General features: G+C 37.5%; 1 protein-coding gene across 1 annotated transcript; it reads right to left on the reverse strand.

Moving 5' to 3' along the window:
- Positions 1-7,236: 7,236 nt before the first annotated feature.
- On the reverse strand, positions 7,237-24,923 carry LOC104399168 (rho GTPase-activating protein 8-like; the record flags this gene model as incomplete). Its single annotated transcript, XM_010020423.1, has 6 exons — positions 7,237-7,348; positions 8,469-8,567; positions 12,039-12,125; positions 15,081-15,212; positions 18,368-18,455; positions 24,776-24,923. Coding segments are annotated over 6 exons (666 nt in total), but the record flags the coding sequence as incomplete, so codon positions are not given.
- Positions 24,924-26,021: the final 1,098 nt, after the last annotated feature.

The raw sequence follows: 26,021 nt of genomic DNA on the forward strand, positions 1-26,021 counted from the left end.
GACTGCTGTAGCTGAACCCAGGACAGTGGGCCAATACTACTTTGTGGACACTGCTGTATCTACATCTAACAGGAACTGTTTGGGAAAAGGGAATTTTCTTTGATGTAAACGGAGAAATTTTGATAAAAAAATTTAGCCAAGTTTCACAAAACTATGTTCATAGCATGATAATTTGAGACATTTGACCACATAAATTCTACAGTGTATGCAAAACACTTGCAGGAATAAACAGACTAACAGCAAGGAATGAGTTTAATTCAGATAATCCTAAAGTATGATCTTTTAAACATTAGTAATTCTCATTATTTGCTGCTGCTTGCAAGTATGACCTTTACATGAAACGATGCAATTTCTTGTCCTCACACATTGGCAAGGCACCATTAATTTCAGTATTAAACAGTACTGGTCTTGCTGGAGTAATCATTCTCTGCAGTATCATAACAAAATTATAAAGGCCAGAAGAAAGATTTATGACCTGACTTGTAATACCAAGTCCAACCTCAATCTTCCCCATTATCACAGACATCTTAAGAGACCTAAATCAGAGCCCGTTAAGTGCTTCATGAGAAAAATATCACTCATTAGGAAAGGCCATGGCTTGAAATGCTACCAGGACCAAGTTTATGACCCAGTCCTCAGACCAGTGTCCTCTTCTTACACATAGTGCCCATCAGATACCTCTGTAAAATATCTCTCCTAGCAGCAAAATCCTCTCAGCCCCTTTCAGGATATGTACCCCATTACTCCTAGTCTCTCCTTCTCCTTCCAGCTTCAACAATCTTACAGTATTTCCATGCATGCTGGTGACACTCTAGCATGGAAGGTCAGTGTTAACATTACAACCAAGCAGGAATTGTGCAGTGCTCTCAGACCTCTGCTCCCTTTCCCCCTGCCTTCCACCTAGACCCTGGAGACAAAAAACTAAGAAGTAACTTTGCTTCAGTACCGTAAGTTCTCTTACCAGCCCCTGCAGAAGTTGGCCACAGCAAAGGAGGCAGAGCCACACAAACACAGAGCAAATGAAACCCCTACCCTGCTCTGAAAGGCAGTTTCTGCATGTGAATTATTTTCTCTCGCAGCAGCTCAGTGTTGTAGAACAACCCTGCTGCAACAACATAGAACAAAACAGGCAGTGACTGTGCAGCTCCATTAATAAATTAGCCTTGCTAATAAACCACACAAGGAAGGAAGTTCTAGGGCTTGTTTGCACATCATGTGAAGTTGAAATCCCCAATGAAATTATATCCCTGGGTGCAGGATATGAAAAGGAGCTGGGAGATGAGGTCAGTACCAAGGTTAATGTTTAGGATACCAGTGAGGAAAAGCCTGCAGCAAATCAATGGAAGGGAAAAACCAAAAACCCCCAGCACATTTATTTTAACCTTTCTAATAGGGGAGTTATAACATACTCTTTATGCGTCAAATAATTTTGTTCCGTGTATTCAAATCAGTACTCTAAACATTTAGGGCAACTTTTATTAAAATTAGTCGAAAGCCTAATTCACTTAAATGGGAACATCATCAAGACTTTAATTTGCTTGGAAGCTGTTACATCTTTATTATTGACAATTTAAGCTCATGGAACTCATTCTCAGCCTCTCTGAAGTTGCTCTGATTGTTTTTGCTTTCTTACAGCTGCTCACTTCAGAGGCACCGAATAACAACCCAGCAGCTTTTTATAAATGTTTTCTAATTATTATTGTTAGCCATAAATGTGTTTCCCATTTCAGTGTATAAATAGCAAACTGATTATTTACAGCACTCGCTCCTGCTGAGCACTAGTTTCTCTGTCAGAGAGGCGAGACAAATAACTGGGCTATAATTTGTAATAATAAAACCTACACATCATTTTTCTTTTTTCTAGGAAAAAAAGATACTGCTTCTGCACTTCTACCATTTTCTATAGGATTCCTGTTTCCTTTGAAGAAAAGATTCCATTTCCAGTACAATGAAAGAGGTCCTTAAGATAAATAGTATTTTAAAATAGAGTAGGATATTCACTGAAAGTCACGTGCAAAGGATTGTTCTGCTTTTGCAACACTGGGAAAAGCTGGGATGTATATTTTCATAGCTTTTCACAACGTAGGACACAGTGTTCAGTTTACTGGAGCTAAGGTGACAGAAAATAATAGGGACATTACTTCAGCTAATGTAAATCAGACCAGCTCAGAGGTCAATGAAATTACACCTCCATCCTTTCTTTGTGAATCCTGTCAAGTAATCTGCATTTTTCTTGCCTTGTTCAGGATGGTGTGATGAGCAGCTGTGCTTTATTATGGACAATGCAAACTGACGCTGGAGATCAGGCGCTACTATGGGCAAATTGAAATGAGAGATCTCTTTCTGCTTAGGACGCAAGCATAACAGAGCATTTCAGTGCACAGTATAGTTTTCTGTAACTGTTTCACTGAATCGTATTGCAGCAACATGTCAGATTAAAGGATCTATTCTGGTAAACACAGTAGACAGGGAAAATGAGTACTTCTCACTATAGGGTATATGATTAGTTACCGCAACACGTTATATATCCAATGACTCATTTCTAAACAGTGGACAGTTATCACAAAAGACCTTTATATGTTGTTCTGAAGTGTCATTAAGTATTCTTGGATGATAATCTTTCTCTCTCTTTGCTGTTCCTCTCGTTTTCATTTTTTCCCTGCTGAGACATGCTGAGATTTGGTTTAGAATGCGTTCTTCCTTGCTAGTCATGCATGCACAGCATGCACAAGCAGAAAGATTATGACCAAAAGGAAAGCACCCCGAAATGTTTATGATAACAATTCAACGAACAAAAGCTGTATAGTTGTGGCAATTTTGTTCATTTTCTCTGCCTCCCTCTCCTCATCCATGTCAATAAATAGAAAACGAAAACATTTCCTGTCTTCCCACAAAAGATATTTAATTTCAGATTTTAAAACCAATTGTAGAAAACAAAACAATGTCAATAAATGGTGAAGGTCAACCCTGTGCTGGAGCTCACCTGTAACCTTCCTTGATTACAGAGGCAACTGGGTGCAGCAACAGGGGTTTATAGGAGCTTGCAGAACATACAGCAGAGGACAATGGTGCTGCTTAGCCCATATAGTCAATTATTAATTCCTTTAAAGTGTTGCAAATTTAGGAAGATTCAGTCATGAATTTGGGTCCTCCAATTTTTTCCTTGCCTTTTTAAACATAAAATCTTTGTTAATTTACTTTTAGAATCAAAATCCTGTTTTTCACCCTGACATGCAGTGCAAACTAGTGAGGATATATTCTGAATAGCTAACTCCTGATACTCTACATTTTGTGTGTGACAGTAGCACTAGTGAAATAACAGAAGAAAGAGCAGAAAAATAGTCTTGCTATATCAACACAATGCACAAATATTCTTTGAAATGCGATTTATAAAAGCGATAGCTACTGGTAACAGTCATTTTCATAGTACTGTCATACTCTTCTGTGCAAGTCTCTGATCACTACAGGCTGGGACATTATACCTGAGGAAGCATCACTATACACTTGCCCTGTTTTAACACTGTTTCCTGCTTCCATCTGCTATTGCCCCTTTATTGGAGACATGACATGAGGCTTGGTAAGCCTTTCAACTAGCTCATTTTGGTTATTGTTATTCTTCTCACTGTATCTGCATGTAAGAAGCTCAAATTAGTAAGTTAGAGAAGGACATCATAAACCCTAAACATGCAAACTATCCCACCCACTCTGCACTACACAATCTTAAGTACCTGTCAAATCTCAATATGGATTCCCATTACACTATAAACAAAAAATTAAGTGTGGACAAAACCTCCTCAGGAGGACTTTTCTGTCTGATATTCCCATGAAGATGAACATTAGTTTCAGTTGTGGTATTTTGTATTTTCAAGAAAATATGTAGCTTTTAACATTAATTCAGACCTTTAAAGGTACAATTTGGCAAACTGACAATCCAGGCTGGGGATCAGAAATGCTATGAAAAGACTGTAATTCAGCAAACTGGGCAAGTCTGCTCTACACAGGTAGGCATAAAGAATTAAATAGAGAGACGACCAATCTTTTTTGGTCCCTCACACTTTATTCTGAAGACGTCTTAGAAGTCAACTTTGGACGATTTAATTGCCTTTATTAAGCTCAATTATTATTGTTTGAATTAGCACAGTTTCAGTGGGAACTTCAGGATAACTTGGTACTAGATTCAAGTTCTAGCTGCAAAGACAAAATTACTGAGTTCTCACAGGAGCTCGTGATGAGGAAGGTTTTCCACTTCACATCTGTGCTTAACAAAGTACATGCTCAAATCCCAGACAAGTAAATGTAAATAAAGCTGGGTGGACTCTTAGGTTAGTGTGTGGGTTTATTTTTCTCCCTACCAAGAGCTTAAAGTGACACTGAGTGGTTAAGACGTCAAATGCAGCAATTTTAAATTCAGATTTTGGATCCTGAGTGGATAGGGGTAACATAAGAAAAAAAAGTTTTGAACTAACCTGATAATAAGCCCTTCAGCTTACTTCTAAATTAAACCAAATTCAGTATAGAGTACATTTCAAAGAATTGAATTCCCAGCTATCGCAGACATTCCATGATTTTTAAATGCTTAGCTGCCTTATGTCATTTTGAAAATCCAACTCTACAAGGTTAAAAATGTCTTTGTCAGTTAACAGATTCCTCCAAGATGAGGCACTGGTTCCGGACACTCATTTATCAGTGTCTAGATGGAAACTTCCTTCAGCTTCATTTTGCTGTCCTAACAAAACAGGTTTCCCCACCAAGCCTGCGGGACAAAAGCGAGATACTGTGAACCAATGCTTAGTCACTTTTTGCTCTTCCAGTTTTTAATTACATCTCTGAAAAGCAAATGTATTAACCCACAATAAACTGAGAAAAAGGTTACATGAGGACATGTTACCAGAGAGAGCACTGCCTGCTGCTTTTATGGAGGCACATTCAAAAGGCTATAGCTTTATCACTTTCCACAGCCAGAAGACATTGAGATGCCATTATCAATCATCTTAGCAAAATTAGGCCACCTATGATGGCCTTAGATAAATCTCATTCACCAATGTTTTACTGACTGAATAGAAATCATCATCCCAGAAGTACTGAATCTGATGAAACCTCAGGCCTGTGGGCCTTATCATTTCTTTTCTTAAACTGAAGAAAAAGACTCCAGAGAAACAGTCCTTTAACAACAGCAGCTTTATCTCAGCAGTACCCCTGACAGTACCATTTTTACTAACTGTAATGAAATATACAGCACACATATTCCCATAAGCCTCTACAAAATAAAATCATTTTCCCTGTAGCTCTATTCAGGAAAGGAAAGACCCTCACCCAGAAGACGACTTCAAACCTGCCTCTTTGCTAGACAGGTGGGAGATCACTGCCATTTTGTCATTACAGTCTACAGAGATCATAAAAGGAGACGGAAGTAGAAAATGCAATTCATTAATCAGATAAAAGTTGATACATTTTTTGTTCAGAATTTAGAAGCTCCCAACACATGCCATTCCTTCTTCTCCACTAGCTTTACACCTTTCTTTGCAAACAGTCTAAATTAACTCCTTTAGTTCTCATTTGCAAGTTCTAGGGGACTTGTTTATTTGTAATTTTTTAGTGGTAATGCCACATTGTCTCTTCTGCAAGAGGGAATTCAGACAGGGTGAACAAACAGAAGGAACAAACATCCCTATGAACATCCATTCTGGACATGTGAGTGCTGTGAACTGCACCCACGTGGAGAGCAGCTGTCTGTCAGTGCCTCCATCACTAGCGTTGGAACTCTCTGGGTCAAAAATGATAGTAATACCTCTCTCAGTGTTTCTCCACCCACAGATTTTCCACAGAAAAGCTCTTTAGGAAGTATCTATCCTTTTTATACTTAGGGAAAGCTGAGGCATGCAGCAAGGATGTGATTTGCTGATGATAATGCACCTGGAAAGTGGTAGAGCCAGGAAGGGTGACCACCGAAGCCTCAACATGTGCAGCCCAATGAAAGACACTGTTCACTGCCCAGGCACAGTCAGAGAAGTAAAATATGACTAGCCTACAGTAAGAGTGGCATATAATATGCTGTTTGATTGCATAAGCCTGTGAGAAGTTTGATAGAGCTGCTTGAGCATCCACACTAAGCTGGAGGCAAGTGACAGTGTGCCCTGATGCCTGCAAATAGTCCTGGTTTTACTACCGCAGCAGCAGCATAAAACGTTGCCTGTATTAATGACTCAGTGGAGCCCACCTAAAAGATATTCTCTGAATGACGGAAGTGAGTTAGCCGTGTTCCAAGTGTTAGGTTGAACTCTAAAGAGGTATCATAAAAGTTAATGTCATAGTAGTTCTTACACAATAGATACTGATTGTACTAATTTCAGGCTTTCCAGAGAGGATTAATGCTTAACATTTAACCAGGGAAAAATTGTATTTTATATCTCATTTATAACTGAATCATTAGAACCAGAAAAGTATATGGGGGGGTGGAAGGATATTCGACAAACGCCCAAGTGTCAGACAGACTAAACTGCCTTTGCTGAATGTGAACAGTATTGTTCAGATATTTTTGAGAAGGATGCCGTAGAAAAGTGACAGAAATGACTGTGGGTAGAAAGCTAGAAGGTTTTGTGGGTTTTGTTGTCATTTTTTTACCAAAACTGAAACTTGCAAGTACTATTGCAATCCCATTCCTTGTGTAAAGTAAATCTTTTTATACCACATACAGTGCTGTAATCTACGGAAACAGCTGTCAGGGCATTTACGGAAGAGAGTGATTTTATTCATTTCATAAAACTCTGATCAGAACAATATGTGAGCAACAAAACAACAATATATAAAGGCTCAAGCATCCATTTTAGCTTTATGCAGCCATTTTTGAGCCTGAAGATTTGTTCTGGCTTTCCTATCCACCATCTAAATATCTCCAAAACACTTTCATACTGCCAGCATCCAACAACAACAGATTAGCTCATGACTCTGTCATATACAGGCAAATTTCCGTCCACTGGATGAAAAGTTGTGCAGCCATGCTAGCACTAACTACCACAAAGATATCATAAGCCTGAAGACCACACAGGTCACTGGGACTGTGAAACCTATCCTGAATGCATAAAACCTACTGTCTAGCATCATAGTTTTGTGGCTTTCAAAGAGAATGAGAAACTAAGCATATAATAAAATATTTGCAGGCATTCTGTCCAGTGAATCTGTGCATCACAGAAGGCTTCAAGGTATAGAAATATCATATTTTAGAAATCTCATGGCTTACTATTGCAGGCTGACTCCAAATTGCTGGGTAGGTAGAGGTGGCCGTGGTGGAGGAATCTTAACCACAGGTGGCAGTTTACCCTTCTGTTTTCCCCGAAGATTTTCATCATGTCTGCAAAAATCAAGAAATCATTGATTTTCTGTGCACCACAGCTGACAGACTATATGTATGAACAACTACCAGTATTGTTCCTGATGCTGATCTCCTGACAATAGCGTATATTAGTTTTACAAAACTTGCACTTAATTTAAACATTAGGAAGATTTTTAAGTAGTACTTGTGATAGGATACTGAAATAAGACAGAAAAGAGCTCTTTTGCTTCAGCAAATGGAGCATAGTAATAAATGTGTCCAAAAATATTATGTATTATAATATAATTCAACAGCAAAATCCAAACCTATCTACTACTCAAAATATGACTCCCCTTTCTTTGGCAAGCATGCAATCCAATTTATAACCTTAGAGCTATAAGGTATTTTCTGTTATTCCATATTTACACAAAAGGTGTGTAAAAACCCACCAGGCATCAATAACAGTCATAATCAAAGCTTCCAGTTACTTTCATTCAGCAGTGACATAAAATCACTTCCTGTCAGTACATCAAAGCATTTCCATGTAAAACACTGTGTTGAGAAGACTGTTATTGATACTAATACTAGCACTTGACAATTCCAGCCTATGCATTTATTTTTCTCTCCTGCCCCCTCTCCAGTACTTCTCCCTAACACACATATATGTACAATATAAAAGTACTGGATCCGCAGACAGTGGATGTATCCATATAGTTTAAAGTCAATCAACATTTTGCTGACTGGCAATGCTCTTAGCAAAAGGAAGTCACTTAATCTGTTACAGTATGCAAGCAAAAGGGTCAGGGTTACACTTTTGCCCATGAACATTACATGATACTCTTAAGCAGTATGACACATGAATTGGTTTCACTAACACACAGAAGCTGCAATTATACTAAGAAAATGCTCCACAGATGAGATGGAGATATACCAAATCTGTAGAAAACTATATAACATTCTCCTCTCTAAACACCTACACACTTCAGAAGATCGTTGATGGCAAAGCAGCTTTCAGAATTAAATCCAACCAAGCACAAACAGGTAAATTAGACTTTTAATCATTGAGGAACTAGGATTAGATTCTTCTTGAAACACAGTGAACAAGATGCAACTGTACTTGAGAGAAAGTGAGACAACGTATTTTAAACTTGACACATACCGGATGACTTCTGGAGGGATATTTAGCTGGTCATATTTGAGATGCTCCCTGAGGTCACTTAGATAGTTCAAGTAGGTGATTTTCTTCCCAAACTTATGGCTAAAAAAAACCCCCAAATCACAAAGAAGTATAAAAATCAGCATGGGAGGAACATTTATGAAGGGTTTAGTTTCTATTACAGAAATGTAAGTGCTGATGCAACTCAAAAATTAGACTGTAATTGAAGCAGCAGGAGACGTAAGATGTATTTCATTTCATATGATCAAACATATACAGTGCATGCCTGAGAGTCTGATTTGAATAAAAATAACTGACTTCCATCTGAATGTTTTTTGATTTGCATAGATATGAAAAACAGTACTTTAAAAGCCACTGAAAAACAGGTTTCACATAGCATCAGAAAGCTCACTAAAAACCCATTAACTTTGGAGAAAATGTTACATGGCCAACAGAACAACATGTTTGTGTTATTTAGGCATTCCTCCCTGCCAAAAGACAAAATAATGGGGCTGTAGACACAAACTATAAAGTAGCAAGCGACAGGAAAGACTTTCACAGCCTGGATAGTGTGTATCATTGAAGTGTTGGGCCATCAGCTTTATCAATTTTGAAAAGGACTAGATAGCTTCTAGGAAACATCCTGAATAATAAGGTTTTTCTAGGACTTGTTCAAAACAGACTTAGAAATTTGAAGCACCAAGCATCACTAGTTAGGTCTTGACTTTCAGACAGATTACACGACTTTACAGGCTGAGGTGTTCAAACAAGATTTAACAACACATTTATATACATGGCCTAAAATAATTTTGTATTTTACCACAACACAAAATATCTGCCCTGTAATGAAATGTCAAGCAAAATAACAGGTATTTATGATAAAAAGTATACTCTGCTGCAACTTATTTTGACAGTAAAACTGGAAAAAAATTCTCTCGCATTAATGAATTTATCCCTGGATTGTCAAATATACATACACACACTCCCTCTAGTGGGAGATGGTACAAATGTTAAGTCACTTCAGCATTTTAGCTTTTATTTGAAATGAGTTAAATTTTGCTGCTAGGCAAGTGATTTTGGGACTGATGGGTATCAAGTCTGTCGGTGTACAACTTCAGAGCTCTTCAGTGTTTCTTTTATTCAAAAGCGGAAGGCAATTTCAACATCTTACCTAAGCCACAGGCTGACACAGAACTCTCAGCTAGTCACCTCTGGCAATACAGGACATATTACAGATAATCGTAATTTGTAACTATATTGTGAGCATTTAGGAATTATTGCCATTTCTTAAAAATGCCACGTCACCACCACATTGACCTAAACGTATATTATATTATTTTTATAACAGGTGGGTGGCTTCTGTTAGCTCACACATAGAAATGTGCTCTACTCATGGGAAAAAAAAAGGAAAAAAAAAAGGCAAAAAAAAAAAAAAAAAAAAAAAAAAAAAAAGCTAGGGAAAAAAATGTCCAGTGGATTTTTTTGCCTTCTTTTTGTGGACTTTAATATTACACTTAAATAAAAGCATGATCTGCTAGAATAAGATTATTCTATGCTGGAAAGAAAAGGTACTGTGAACAAATTTTAAATTGTACCATTCTAGTAAATTAACACTGTTTATAAGTTTTAGTTTTCAATGAGTATAATTTAGGCAAATTGTACATGGGCAGTTTCACACTCACAGTTTTAAAACTATATCCTTCTGTTTCCCTTTATTTGACAAACCTGAACTTGAGTCAACCCAAAGCACAGATATATGTGAGTGAGCATTTGACAATTAAACCATGTTAAGGAGTAAAGAGGGTGGGTTTTTTTCCAGCTTCAGTTAATTCCTGCCTTCTGGCTTATGGACCTGTTCAGAATTTACTCATACTTTCAATTATTTCATCAGACCCAGTGGTCACATATTTTAACAATAGAGAGTAAAGTGTTGTAAATTAGACTCAGAGCAAGTATCCAGGTACACAGTGGTAACGTCAAATATAAACAGGAACAGCCATCCTAATGAAAGTGTGGTGTTCAGAAGGTCAAGATGATGCTGCCCTGATTGATGATGCCCTAAGATGACAATCATGGTTTGAATTTTCTATACTAGATATAAATGCTTAAGCTTATCACGTTCATCCATTTTCACACTCCACGCAAACAAGGATTTAATTGCCAGTGTATCATGCTGGTCTGACAAAAAAAGTATTCATCTTATTTACAGAGACATAGTAAGATCCAGGCAAAATAAGTATTTGGAACAGGAACCTGTAAGCTTTTCTTTTGTAAGAGTTAGCAGCCAATTATTTCTCCAAGTCAAATAGCACAGCTGCTGTCCAGCTGTGACTCCACTGAGTGCATTAACATGCACAGATTGAAAACTTTTGAGTGTCCTAAAACCACTCGCCTGGAGCTATACCCAAGGAGCTCCCAGCTGCCTCTGAGTTGATTTCACCTGAGTGTTGTAAAGTCTATCAAGAGATTTTCTGGGTTTTGTATTTTTTTTTCCTAGAAAGCTCTCCATACCCGTCAGAACTCAGGAACAAAAAAATATCTATCCCCATTCCTGAGGCACCATCAGCTATTGGGCATCCTGCTTCTGTCACACTTTTCTAACCATTGCTTTATGTCCTGGATCTCTGGCATTTATTTTAGTGCCAGTTAAAATAAAGTTTTATCATTAGTCTTCCTGTTTCAAGAACAGCATATTCTGGATGATTTTTAGCTATAATTACTTTTTTCTTTTCACATGCTTTTTATATGTTCTGGTCAGTCTAGAAGTTAAACTTTCCCTTTCAAATTAACTAGCTTTCTACCAGTTAGAAACTGAATCAATTGCACACTACTGTAAGGGACATTTTTAGTTGGTTCATTATGGCTTCTCAGAATAAGCTGGTTTTGTCCTCCAGCCCTAAGGACATTCACAATATAATCTGCAAATCAGAATTACTTTGGAAATTACAGAAGTCCAGGAGCAGAAACTAAGAAAGCCTAACCACCCTAGCACTTAGAAATACCTGCCCATTGTTGCTCGTTCCTAGTAGGTAGCATCAATTTTTACAATGCAAAGGAAAAAAATGCACCAGTAAAATACATCCACCTTCACCATTATACCTTCAATCTCAAATCCCTATAGGCACTTCAGGACTTATCCATTAGCTTTGAACACACAAGTAGTATCATTCCTATTCACCTGAGCACTTGAGATCAGACTGAAGGTTTGATTTATTATCTGCTTTACCAGACCACCTTGTAACTTGTCATGGACCCAGTTCTAATGTGCTAAGTGCTGTCAAACAGGACGAAAAAGTCATTCATGGTCCACAGAATAACCACATTTTTAAGTGATATTTACCTTAACACACCAGTAACACTACTATGAATTGAGCCTCTCTTTTCTTAGAAAGAAAAGAACTCTGCCCTATTCACACCCAAGCTTAAGCTCACTGGACTCATTAGTCTGTGACAGTTTAAATGGGTATTGTGCTGTTAGCTGACATATTTTACTTCAAGCCTTTTCAAAAGCAACTTAGAGAACAAACCACCTTAAACTAAACTGGGAAATGTGTTGAATAAACTGCCATGTACCTTATAAGAGGTTTGAAGATATTCCACAGAATTTTTATGAAGTTGGTTGGATGTACGACATATAGTGCTTTAAGGTTTTTCTTATACCTAGGAAAAGAAAATTAAATTGTTAGAAGACTGTTGAGTATCACAGATTGTAGAACTGAATAGCTACAACTGAATTGGAGGTATTATTACAAAAAACATTATACAGCATTCTTTTCAAATACATTAAAAAGATCCAATTCAGAAGAAATGGAATGTAAAATGAAGCCCTCCTCACCTAGTTTAAAAAAATGATCAGTATTAATGATACAATAGTAGGCCAAGATAACACTACTACTTTCCTAAACAATGTCTGCTGTTTCAAAGATTTAATATCAATGGGGCAGAACTGAAGGGAAAAAAAAATACGGAGAAGAGAATGAAGAGTCTACAATTACTTCATCTTATTTTATTTTCTACTTAGAGGAGTTTCAGGTTGGAGATTTCTAAACTTTTAGATGTAAAATTTACACCTAATCCTTTATTTTTACTGCTACCTTTGTGTTGTTTTGTTTATAATTACTAGAGGTGACGCCAACTCCATGCTGTATTGTACTGAACGGTCCCCTTTGTATGAAACAAAACCCTTTCTTCATTGTAGCTTTGCTTGATTCTACAGTGTCATATCATGACACATAAACGATAGATTCTAGTAGGCTGAAATTGTGTCCTGGGTTCAGCGTTTAAACCGTGACAAATTGAAATGGAAACCAAGCTGCACAAAAAGACTCTGCTCTTATTCAACATTATTGCAAAATGAAATTAAGAAACACATAATGAAAAATCCTGCTTTTATATATATAAATTTTTGCTTCTTACTTTGCTGAGTTTGCTCCCAAAGTATACTCTACTTGTTGTTATGAAACAATGATCATGAACTCCTAAGAAAAACCTTCTTCTACCAGGTTATGATAAGAGGGGAAAAACGGACTAAGACAGCAAACATGACAGTTCTTCATTTTGGGTTTTATTTGGGCCCAGACATCTTTGAACGAGAAAAGCAATGTTTTCACAAAGCCACTATCATACTCAAGCAAACAATTATCCCTGTGCAGTTGGCACCACTGTGGACAAGAACCCAAAATCAACAATAAAAAACTAACAAGGAAAACTCCTGAATAGTTTTACTGATGTTTCTGGTGTAAGTTTGTTTTGTATATTGAAGCAATGGGCATAAGACATTGCTATTTCCTAGATTACAATCGAATGCCCAAAAGACTTTACTGAGCCTCTGCTGTAAACCTTCAAAGCGAGATCTATTCTTTTGAAACTATTCCTGTTTAACATCTGCTTTCATGATGCTAGCTAATCACTTTCATCCTGTCCTCTTTTTCTTTTGACTCCAAAACATACACATGGGAGAAGTCTGAAAGGTGCTACTTTTGGTTTGGTTTTTTATTTCCTCTGGCTAGTATAGCTGAACACACATGTTGGGCTGTGAATGTTGCTTTGAGCTTCTCAATGACAGTACACTAAGATGTTTCAACTGTGAACAAAATGATGGGTGTATGGTTTTGTCTGGCTACCTGTGCATCTCTGTTCCTCTTTGGTTCTCCTGCTACTTGGGTCATGGTGGGGGAATAAAGTGAACACGTTTTTGGTATAAATGAAACTCATACTGTCCACTTGTAGGCATGGCAAAAGGCAACAAAGAAGATACTGCCCTTGTACTATCTCTCCTCATGCAGCAACTGTAAGTTTGGCCTGGGATTCTCTCAGAAGGAAAATGGTACGATGCTTTATTTTCAGAAATTTTCAATGCATGGCAAAAAACCAGTATTGTAGTCCAAATCTCTTGCCAAAGACAAAATGCAAGAGATCTTTTGCCTTTCTTCTCCCTTACCCAGTCCCCGAAAGAATAGACAGATTGCACTAACAATATTCAGAAACCTGCTAGCAAAAATAAGCTTTTTTGGTCTGTTGCTGAGTGGAGAGCAGTATCTCTTGAAAGCAGTTAGAGGCTTCAGATGACAGCTTCCCACTGCTGCTCTGATAGCTGCTAAGCACAACCTCGTCTTCTTGCTTAGTGAGTTTTATCAGGAGGTTATTGGGTGACATTCAAGAAAGTCTGAGCTCTGGCACTAAACTAACAAGTGGTGTTGTGCGCATCTCAACTTCAATTTCCAAAGTAAGGTTGTGTATTTCATTGGGACTACACCTAGTCTAGAAACACCCAATAATCTTTTTCACAGTATATTTTTTTTGAGATCTGCTTCTTGTTCCAGCTCCCCAGTTGGAAAAATCAGACATTTATGATGAATCCCCCCCAATATGCAGACACACACATACACTCTCACTATCAGGAAAGAACTACATTTTTGCTTTCAGCCATGTAGCCTTCTTGAGGCCAACATACAAACAAGTAACAACTTTCAAAGTAGTAAAAGCCTAACTGATCTCAGTAGGAACTTTCTGCTTTGTTGGTAAGCACGCATTTTCAGAGAATAAACATCAGAACTTCAGATTCCATTTACCTAGAAGCTTTTGCCTCAACTCACCCTAACCAACTAAACCATGAACTTATGAGCCATAGCCGTTGCTACTCCAAAGGTCAGGATATACGAGCACAGCAGTCTTTTGGGGCCTTTACATGTAACAACCAACGAATGCTGCAAGGCCTGTGAGAGATGGACTGTTAAAAGCTTATCTTTCGTTTTTTGTACACACATAGCCTTGGGATGATAAAAAGTTTAACACAGCTGTGAGATAATTGAGAATGATGACCAACAAAATGCCACACATATCTTGTCAAATAGTGCACAGAAAAGGCAATGGCTCTTGGTTTTGTTCCCAAAGCTTTTTATACCTTTGTGTAATCACTGAAGCAGTCAGGCCATTTCTTAGTGCTGCACAGAAGACACAAGAGAACTAACTGTACCTATATCGTTGTAAGAATTTGAAATGGCAAAATGAACTTGGTTAGATGTGGGCAGTTCAGGAAAGATCTGCTTCCTTCATGGAAGTTAGTTACAGACATTACACAACCCAAAGAGTAAGCCAAATATTTTGGGGACATACTTCCTGTCAAATTCTTTGTAGGCTGTTTGTAACCATTTCAGAGATGGTTTATTCACACTCTTCAGGCCATAGTGAAAGTAGACAACTGTATAATCATTCTCTACATACTGGTCCAGAGTATACTTTAAGTACCTGAGGAGAAAGATAACATTTTAGTTTTAAGACAGTTTACTGGATGAGATTTTTAAAGCAGTAAGTGAGAAAGAAAATGTGCTATTTTTGCACAGAACACTAGTGACTGCAAATTAGTGTTTGCTTCAATGTATTTAGCAACTTCCTCTTGTGCTAGTGGCAATGTTGCCAATAATTCCACATCACTGCAAAGCCTGAAATATGAAAGAATGTATATAGTTACAAAAACTATGGTGCTCATGAATCATGAAAAGATGAAGACAATGTGAAGACCTAATTTTTCCAAGAAATTTTGAAAAATATGCATTTTAACTATCAGCAACTCTATTTTGCTTTCTTCTAGTCTTTGTAAATTCCTTCTTTTTAGCCAAGCAATGTCATTTTTGACTTTTCAAAACAATAAATAATATACCTATCTCCTGTGAAGATAGGTTAAGATCTTGAGTTGGTGTTTTTCAGCCTGAAGAACAGAAAGCTCTGGGGAGACCTTGTTGCAGCCTTTCAGTACCTAAAAGGGGCCTGCAAGAAATCTGGAGAGGGACTTTTTACAAGGACATGTAGTGACAGGACAAGGGATAATGGCTTTAAGATGAAAGAGCGAAGATTTAGATTAGGAAGAAATTCTTTACTTTGGGGATGGTGAGACACTGAAGCAAGTTGCCTAGAGAAGTTGTGTCTGCCCCATCCCTGACAGTGTTCAAGGCCAGATTGGAAGGTGTCCCTGCCCACGGCAGGGGGGTTGGAACTAGATGATCTTTTAGGTCCCTTTCAACTGAAACGATTCTATGAAATCTTGGGGCTTCCTTTCAATTTAAAACTTTCTAAATTCTTGAAAAATTCATTAGACCTAATTACCAATTACAACTTGTTACTCTAAACTGTTTCTTGAATATATTTGCCTTTCTCTTGTTTGTGTGATGAGGTCCATGTTCATACATCATTTCCCTTAAAACTAATTTAAAGAACTACAATACTTATCCCCATCTTGAAATAATACTGCATGCTTTATAAGCAGATTTCTGTGTGTTCATCCTTTAATGGTATAGTTTAAGATGTTTTTTTCTTTCCTTTCTCTTACAATTGAGAATACTGTATGGCCTATCACACACCTCAATGATTCAAATAAAGCAATGACGGAGGAGTACAGTCTGGCCTCATGTCTTGCTGTGTTAGATTTTAACCTTCTCTATCTTATTATTCTGTGATAGAACCCCAGCTATTGCACTTAGTTGTATGTAAGCTATTTTCATTCAATAAAATACATAGTTCCATGTGCCATTTATTAGGCTGTGGCTATCTGCAAGTATCAAGGCCACTTTGACTAACCACCTTTACATGGAAAGCTCATAACTTCAACTCTTAACACTGGCCTCCTACAGTCACATTTATCTGCTTATTCACTCAGCATACTAAAAATCTTAGCCTGCAAATAGCCTGGGACAAAGACTGCCACTGCAATTAATATAATGCTGTTTTGATCCCCAACTTGAGTATTAATGGTATTTTAATGGAAGAAGTAGTAGTAATAGTCATTCAAGACTTTTTTAAAGAAGAGTTTGAAATTGAAATATATCTAAACAGATATTCTTACATATGGAGTGCCTGATGTTTTATTTTACAGCATGTAAATTCCTTGGCACATTGCATCCAAAAAGCCTGTACTTGAGAGAGTTTTGTGGGCATAAAATAACCAGTATTTTTGTACAATTACTTGTTCCAAGGCTGTAACAGAATTGCAGGGACTATTTTGCAGAATTACAAAAGCTTTACCAAATCAGTTCTTTTAGTGATTTTATCACAAAATACCTACCAATCTTGACCTACGCTGCAGCTTTTCCTCAGAATTCAGCACCTGGGTCTAACTACTTAAAAGCAGATAATTTGATAGTTGTATTGCTAGTTCCACATTCAGACACATGCCTTCAGCTGCCTCTTAGCACAAGCTTCTCTCAGTTTCTCTCTTAGCACAGGCTTTCCAAGTGAATTTGATGTCAGCTCAGATGAAGGAAAACACATAAGTGTTTAAGTCCAGAAGAGCATAAGGGCTGGAAACACTAATTTTATTGAGGTGTCTCCTCACAGAACTGAGGAACGCTTCTGAGATCTGGTAGAAATGTGGTTTGTCACACTCATTTCTTTGGCATTTCTTATTAATCATTGCAGGTATCTCCTCCAGGTGAGGAGCTGACTGGAATGGTTCTTCCTCCTAGGGGCTAACATTCCCTCTATGCTACACGGGGAGCTCTGGCTTAACGCTGTGGAAATACCTTAGCTGTGACGAGCATAAAAATGAAGAACATAGTCTCAAACACATTTCTGAAGTAACCTGTTTTCTAATCCCTTTCTGTTCCTGAAAAGGCAATAGCACTTCTGTCCTTTCCAGTGGTGGAGGGTACTGACAGCTCAAAGGTGCTCAAATATTTTGGCAATGAAGGCTGCACAAGAAGTCCAAATAGTTTTAAAATGCTTAACAAGGACAGGACTCCCATGGCAGAACAGATCTCCATGCACTGACAAACTACAAGGCAAAAACATGTCCTGGTACCTTGCTTCAGCAAGTGTATAAGGAAGAATGTTGCAATCTTATATATTTACAACCTCTTCTAACACAAAAAAACCCCAAACATTACAAAGTGAGATACATTTAAAACAGTTAAGCATAATATACTGTACATAATGCAGATCTTTATAAAAAAGGAAAGTGACTCAAATGTAAATAACTAAACAAAGCTCCTACTGAGTTAGGAGATAAAGTATAACAAATTAAGGCAAATACTGCTATTCATGAGAACATATATATGGAACTCTAAAATACTAAAATTGCTTTTTCTTTGGTCTTCATCATAAATTCAATTTTTAAAATATCATCAGAATTCATTAAAAAAAAATCAAGACAACAAGTTAATTTCAGTCCACAGTGAATTGCTTCTGCTAGTCAAGATTCCAGGTGAAGCAACTGGCAGTTTCATCTACATTTCATTCACTTAATATTAACACTAGTAGGTCTTACATCCTATTTTCATTTCACTCCTTGCCTCCTGCTTCTCCTGCCTGAAAGCTCATTCACCTGGAAACAAGTTAACAGGAGTTCACATATAAAATGCAAAGTAGTCCACACAGGAGATTGAGAGAAACTTACTCCAGTAGAAACTTACTCCAGTAATCTGGTGTGATTGAGCTGATGGGAGGGGGGTATACGGCAGCAACTGAAGGTAATCACCTTCCTTCCAGAATTGTCATCACCTAGTGAACAAAACAATTAGTAAAGACAACACTCATTTACTTATGCAGTAGGACCTCACTGATCTGAAGAACGGCTTGTATCTTCTGATACTTGGGGCTACCTCTATCGCCCATTGTTACTCAAAACATACTGCAAACCTTCACTGTCAAAACACATTGCCTACAGAAAGCAATTTGGCCACCGCTGCAATGAAATGAAGCAGTTGCTGGGAAAACGATGAAGCTAAGCTGAGAAAGTCATGTTCGAAGGTGGTTGGTGTTGCTCAACTCCTGACAGTAGAAACTTAAGCCTTCCTGTAGCATTCAGTTGTGGAATATAACAGATTTGCTTTCTCTAATAGTCTTATAAGTGACCTGTTTTCAAACTCTTCAAGCTTTATTTCTGAAATTTACCAGAATACCACTCTACCTACAAGCACTTTGGGCATCTGCTTTGTCACATTTCTGAGTTAGATTTTTTTTTCAACCCAATTTAAGTTTTCTTAGATACTGTCTTCCAGAAGCACTGCTACATTCAGACCACATTTAAAACACAACCAGAAAGGCACACAAGTATGCTTTTCGTAACCTGAATATCCTTAAGTGACCTTAGTTCCTCTGACAAAGCATATATTGCTGCACTCCAGTTCATTTACTCTTTGGCTCATGACAGCTTCACCCACACTGTCTATACAGATAAGGTTGATGTTCATGCCATGCCCACCCCACATCCAACTTTGACTCTCGGTAAGTCAGGTGCAGAAGTTAAATCATGCTCATACTGAAGCACTGAAGACTCTGAGGTGTCAAGATTTTAACATATATCTACATGAGAGATACTATTTCTTTAAAAGCAATATACAAACACCCCAGAAAATGTTTAATCTGAATTAATATTTGAGACATTCTTGGTATAATTCATTCTGCATTAGTAATTCCAAGCCTGTGTCATCACCAGGAACTGTACCACATAACCCTTCCACTGATTTGTTGAGCTTTATCTAGAAAGCTAGTTAGTTCTTTCTGCTTCTTGCTCATTTTGCTCACTGCTTTTACCACTAGCAACCTGCTTTCACAATTCCAGTCTAAAAGTTAATGCAAATTTGTACAAATTTGTTCATGTGACAATGACATCACTCAGCTGATGCAGCATTTCTCTTTCAGTACTATTTACCATCCTGCAGGGCACTCTGGACAACAATCATATCTCCTCCCAGCCTTAATTTTACTGCTCGGAAACAAGATAGATCATCTATATCTTCCCTGACCTTGATATTCTCTACCCTGCTCCAATCTGAATGCATCTTTCCTAAACACAGGTGGCAACGGTTAGATAATAAATTGCAGAAGAACATCACATACAAGACTTAAAAAGACATCAGCATCATTGTCTTTACTGAAAACCAAGATGAAGTATTTATTTAATTTGACAGCTATAGCTGGTTTATGTCTGATAGCCATCCCACTCGTGTTTCACAAAAAATCACTTCTCTCTTCTTATACAACCAAAGAGCCTTCTGATATTTGCTTTAACATCCTTTAAAGATCTAACTCAGCTTGAATTTTGATAATTATCATCACTTTAGTCCTACAGTTTGGACTTCCAAAACATAGCTTTCTCTGCTGGCTGTTTTTGATTCCTGTTCTTTTTTTGTCTGACTGCTGACTTTTATTCTCTCAAAGGTGTTTTTTCATCCCACAAGGCCTGTTTCACATGAAAAAATAAATTCTGGCTCCAGGGTTAAATAAGGTGTTTGAGCACCACTAAAGTAAGAATATGCACAACATTACAATTGTATGTACTCAGGTATGTCTGCATATTGTTCTTAAACAGACTATAATTTATTACCTGAAGTTACTTGAATGTGTCTTATTTGGTATTCTCAGAGTAGTTATAAAGGCATTATAATGTGACATGCATTAATACAAATGATGTACTAAAATTAAATTAAAATGCTAATGAAAGTTTGTTCTTTATATCATGACTCGTGTGAAAAAAATTGCTGTTACAGTGCACTGTAGACTATCGTTAGAGACAACTTTGCCAGCAAAATAAATCTAAGAAAGATTTCCAGTTAAAGTACTAAATGAGCCATTAATTGCTACTGGTGGTCACATTTGACTACTTGACCCAAAAGCCAGAATAAAGCAACCAGCTTTATAAAAGACTGCAAACAGATACACACTTAGAACATAAATAAACATAATTGCCTAGTTTCAATAATGGGAAATATAGGAGGCAGAGAAACTTTCGCAAAATTACCAGCAGAGCAGAGCACCTCGTTCTCCCACACACAAGTGCCACACAAGTGACAAGAGCAAACCAGAAAAGGTGACCAAGAACCTCAACTTCATTGAAAACTGTATCACACAGTGCCAGCTTCCAATTAGTGATGGTGGTTTACAAAAACAAAGAGGTTGTTCTTTCTTTGCAGGTATCAATAATGTTTTGAAAACCATCAGATTTTAACACGACATGTGAAGTGCTGATAAAAACAGAAGGAGGCTTCCCTTGTCCTCCATCAGAAGGGCTGTGGCTGAGCACCCTGGGAAATGCCCATTGCATTTGCTAGAGCATTTGCTTCCCATTCTGACATAGTTTGAATCCCATGACTTTGAGAATAGAATTTTTAATGAAATACGTGGAAGTGCAGTTTGAAGGGTAAAACGGGGAATGGAAATTATCTGCACGTTCAAAGGAGAGTGTAACTGGAAGCATGCAGATTTTAAATAAACATAGAGTATTTTATCCCACAAAACTCTCATTCCCCTACTAATTGGACTTACTCAGAACTGAAAGATGCCTCACATCTACAGGGGTCAAGCAAAAAAAGAAGTGCAATTTTAGCTTTTCTCCTTGATGTTTTGCTTTCAGTTCAAAACTGTAGTTTTGTATTATTTTATTCCACAACGTCACCAAACACTTTTAGATGGAAGCAGACAAAATCCAGCCTCTCTGGAAAATGCACTCTTCCCATTATCTTTCTGCAAATATTCAGGAGAAGGCAAACTGCAGAAAATAAGGAAGCATGATGCACCACATATGCTTATACGTCCCTTCCTTTTTGCCATGAAGAAAAGTAATCTTGAATTTCTTTTAAAGTAACAGATTGAAATTTCTCCTTCAAAATAGAAATAAAAAGAACCAGCACTGTAGTACTGTTCCATTTACATATGCTTAGCCAGTTGCACATCAGTATTTGTGACACAAATCAGTCTGTAATTAATAAACAATTATTAAAGCTTACATCTTTTAAAAATATCCTCTATTCTTATTTAATTAATTGTGTTTTCACACTGGTTGAATACAACCAAAAAAAATCTCCTTTACGTATAGTCAAAGCTATTGTTATGCAAAGCAGCTATAAATCATTTTAATTTGTGAAAAGAAGAAGTTTTAATTTATTTTTTTTTAATCAACTGTTGGAAATGAGATAGCTGTAAGAGGTGGATAAATTACTGCAAATATTTTCACCTAAATTCATTCTTTTTCTTCAATTATTTTAAAAAATAAATCTCACTGTCTTTCAATCACAGAATTAAAAGTGAAAGAACAGCTTTCAGAATTGCTTTGAAACAGCCATTCCAAACATTGAAATTATACTTTGTCTAACTCAAATAGATTAAAACCATTATAAAGTAGGTACAAATCATTTAAAATTCTTTGTTTCAAAAGGGACTGGCTTCTTCCAATATGTAAAGGAGATTTGAAGAGTTCGTCCTTCCCCCACTTGAATTGAAATCCAGACAACATTCAAACTTGACTCCACACCAGTTCACACAGGGGATGGGGAGGTCTCATACTGTAGAGGTGAAGCATCTTCAGGTCATATTTCACCTTCCCTGTGATCTTCATTCTTATGCACATCTCTGTGTTCTCCTTCTACGTCCCACCATCAGATCTGCTTTAGAGGGTGCAGACTGCTGTCTGGAGCATGCTTCTGGTCTGTGCTTCACATTTAAACCGTCCAGTAGATTTGCAAAACCCCATCATATATTTCTGACTGAAATGGCAGCTAAAGTCACTCTTTTTTGAGAATAAACAGTGGCTAGGGGACTTACTGCCCTGCAAAAGACTGCAATATTGAGGACAAAACCATCAGAAATAATCCAACATTTCAGCCTCTTGGTATTCATCTTGTGAATACCTCCATTTGTTCTGGCAAATTTAAGCCAGGAGCATACCTTACATTTGGACTTTATTTCAAGCAAACACTGATACAGAGCAAGTTCCAAGATGAAACCATGGAAGGTACAAGTAGGTCTCTTTAAAAAACACTGTGGCTTTCACTCCACCATACTGAAGCACATTCCTATTTTCTAACATAGGCATAAGGTATATGCATGAGATGAAGCCAGGTGGGACCACTCAGGAAAGGGCACGCTGGTTATAATTCTGTATCTACCTCATGTTCTCTGTTTTTCCAGCAGTAAGAGCATGAATATTTCAGAAGAATTGCCCCAGTGTACTTCCTTTTTCACATTCCAAAATATCCCCCGCTAAAAGTTCTCCCACGATTTTAACTCTTCCAAGTCAAATGACAGAGTCTGTCTGAGACTACAAAGGTTACATGTTCTGTTTGACTTGGCAATAAACTTTTAGTTCTTTATTTTTAATTAAAGGGAATGTCTTATTGACCAGTCAAGGAGAACTTACCAAGATAGCCAATTTGTCCCCTTTTTCCCCAGTCTGAAAGGATAAAGAAGAGGAGCTTTGTCTAAGCACAGACTCATGGGTTCCAGCTCATCAGATCTGCCCATAGCTGCAAAAATCATGAAGGCTCCTCCAAGGAAAATAAACACTAAAGGACCTTTTAGGATTAACACCACCAAATAATAAGTGCTTATGACTTCTACAGCAGCTTTAAGTGAGTGAAGAATGAGAAGCAACAACAAACATTTAAAAAATAGTTGTTCATGCTTAAAACTGAAGCAGTAAATACATGGCCCATCACAATTTGATACTGAATATACCAGCAGGAGAAAAAAGGGTTTGAGTCTCTCTCTTAAAGATCATGTTGCACTGCATCATACAGCAGATGGAAGATATTCTTAGGTGGACAGATATAGTGACTCTGGTGTATCCAGTGTCTCAGTTAAAACATGTATTTCATGCTTTGTCAGTTTGATTTCAAGGGTTTCATTATAACTTCTATATCTTGGTATTTTCCCCATCCCAAAACTGATGCTTGTGTGAGAAGCATCCTAGTGGGTTAGCAGGTAGCAGCTTTTGAATCACAAGACTGTGAATCTGTTATTCCTTTGTTTATGAATTTGAGTCTTATGTTGGATGGTTAGTGTTGAAGAAGGGAAAAGGTAATTATTATCTGTGTATAACAAGCTTCCAGAAGAGAAGTTATTATGGGTAAAATTCTCCTCCCACTGTATGGCAGAAGCCAAATTACCACAGATTTTGCTCCCCTAGTCACTCCTAGCTCACTAGAAGTTTTGCTAAAGTTGGTATTCGCCTGGATGACATCCTGTTTACAGCTTGAACTCAGGAAGGTACCTACGTATAACCCGAGTTCATAATTTTCCTGAAAAATCATAATCTAGGCTCACTGAAGTATGAGGTGCAAAAAGCAAGCACAGCACAATCCTAGACTTCATTAGGATGAACTGTGTTAAATACTGCTGTTTGTTTCTCATTGTATAGATTTCTTTAGATCAGGATTGTGATTACTAATGCCACTTTAACAAGCACATTGGTGCCAAAAATGAGCCCAAAGGAAAAAAATATGCTATGCATACTGTAAAGAAGTGCATTTATATCATAAACATGCTTGCATGTCTTACACTCTGCCAGACTGTTTTAAAAATAAATAACTGGAAACACTGAATGATCCAATAGTCAAACATGCTATGTACCCATAGCTTCTCTCCATGTCACAACAGAAAGTCAGATGATAAATGCAGTTAACATTCATGTCAACAGTTTTCTTTCTGCCTTTCGTTAGTTTTTATACAGTAACCCCTATCTCTTTGGTTGCACACCCTTTCCAGGGCAGACTAGAAAAATGATTACATGTGACTACACAACACTTCAGGTTATTCAGAAAACAAAACAGCTTATCACAAAGTACAGATCTGTTACAGCCACAGCTAGGCCTTAGATTATAATATATTGCTATAGTTATATTTTAAAGTGAGATTAAGCTCAAATATTTGGCTTATAATTCATCCGTAGAAAAGCACTGAGTTCATATATTACTATTCAGATGCTTTTCAGGATGAAAGCTGAAGGCATCAACGTGATTCTTACGCATCACCTTGAGGAGTACAGTAAGAAAAATGCGGTAAAGGGTGCAGTAAGGTAAAGTCATAGTATTTTCCAAACACACCTGCTAACTGGATGATGCCATGTCTTGCAACATCATAGTAGGGGTGGTTGATATTTAGCTCAGGATCCTCAACTGGTGGAGGCAAAAAAGCTTCTTCTTGTTCTGACTGTGTATCTTCTGCTTCATCTTTCTGCAATTCTAAAGGAGCAAGTGAGAATGTTTAAGTGCTACTGAACAGAGAAAAACTTTTGCCTCCAATACATTATTTCAGGGTTGAGCTGTAGTTCAGTCTGACAAAAACATAGTCATTCATCACTCTTTGCTGTTGCTTCATATCGGTTTCTTGTTTTTTACCCTTTCTTGTGTGTGGGAAAAGCAACCCTTCAATACTTCAAAGCTACCTTCATGTCCCCCTTAAGATCAGTATCTACTGTTACGCTCAAAAATCTCAACAATGACTGGACGGCTGGCATGCTGTGACCTTGCTATTTACAACTGGTAGAGTTTTCTCATCATTTTCTATACTCCCACAATCTACTTTTGTATCCATCTACAGCTTCTTGACTTTTATTTCAAGGTTGCCCAAGTGGAGAAGTCAAAGTTTCTGTACGCTACCATGTGCATTGACAACTACTCCACATTAACACCCTGCGTGAACGCTCTCAGAGAGCAGACTCATTACTTTGCATAAAGGTAGCAAATTGCAAATAAATCTCCATCTCATCTCCCCACAAATCCACTCTTATCCATCTACAGCTTCTTGACTTTTATTTCAAGGTTGCCCAAGTGGAGAAGTCAAAGTTTCTGTACGCTACCATGTGCATTGACAACTACTCCACATTAACACCCTGCGTGAACGCTCTCAGAGAGCAGACTCATTACTTTGCATAAAGGTAGCAAATTGCAAATAAATCTCCATCTCATCTCCCCACAAATCCACTCTTTCAAGCAATGCAGCCAAATGTCCATCCAGCACATACTCCAGCCAGAGGCCAAGCAAGGGTGTAAAAGCCTGCTCAAAAGCGCAGTAAAACTGAACAGGCATCCTTCCCCCAACTTCAGTAGATTCTGGACTATATCCTAGAATTAAAATCCACTCTGTACTGAAATAAGCAACACAAGGTCAACTGATCCTGTTCCATGTTTTTTTGGTTCTGTTTTATTTTTTCCCCCAAGTTTTTTCCAAACTGTTATACGGTTCCAAAAAAGCTGGTCCTAACTACATATCCAAATGAACACAGATTTTGGGATAATTACTGTCATTAACGCTTCTATACTATTCATAGAATCATAGAATAGTTAGGGT

This window comes from Nestor notabilis, unplaced genomic scaffold (assembly GCF_000696875.1).
Source record: "Nestor notabilis isolate BGI_N333 unplaced genomic scaffold, ASM69687v1 scaffold17160, whole genome shotgun sequence".
Lineage (NCBI taxonomy): Eukaryota > Metazoa > Chordata > Aves > Psittaciformes > Psittacidae > Nestor > Nestor notabilis.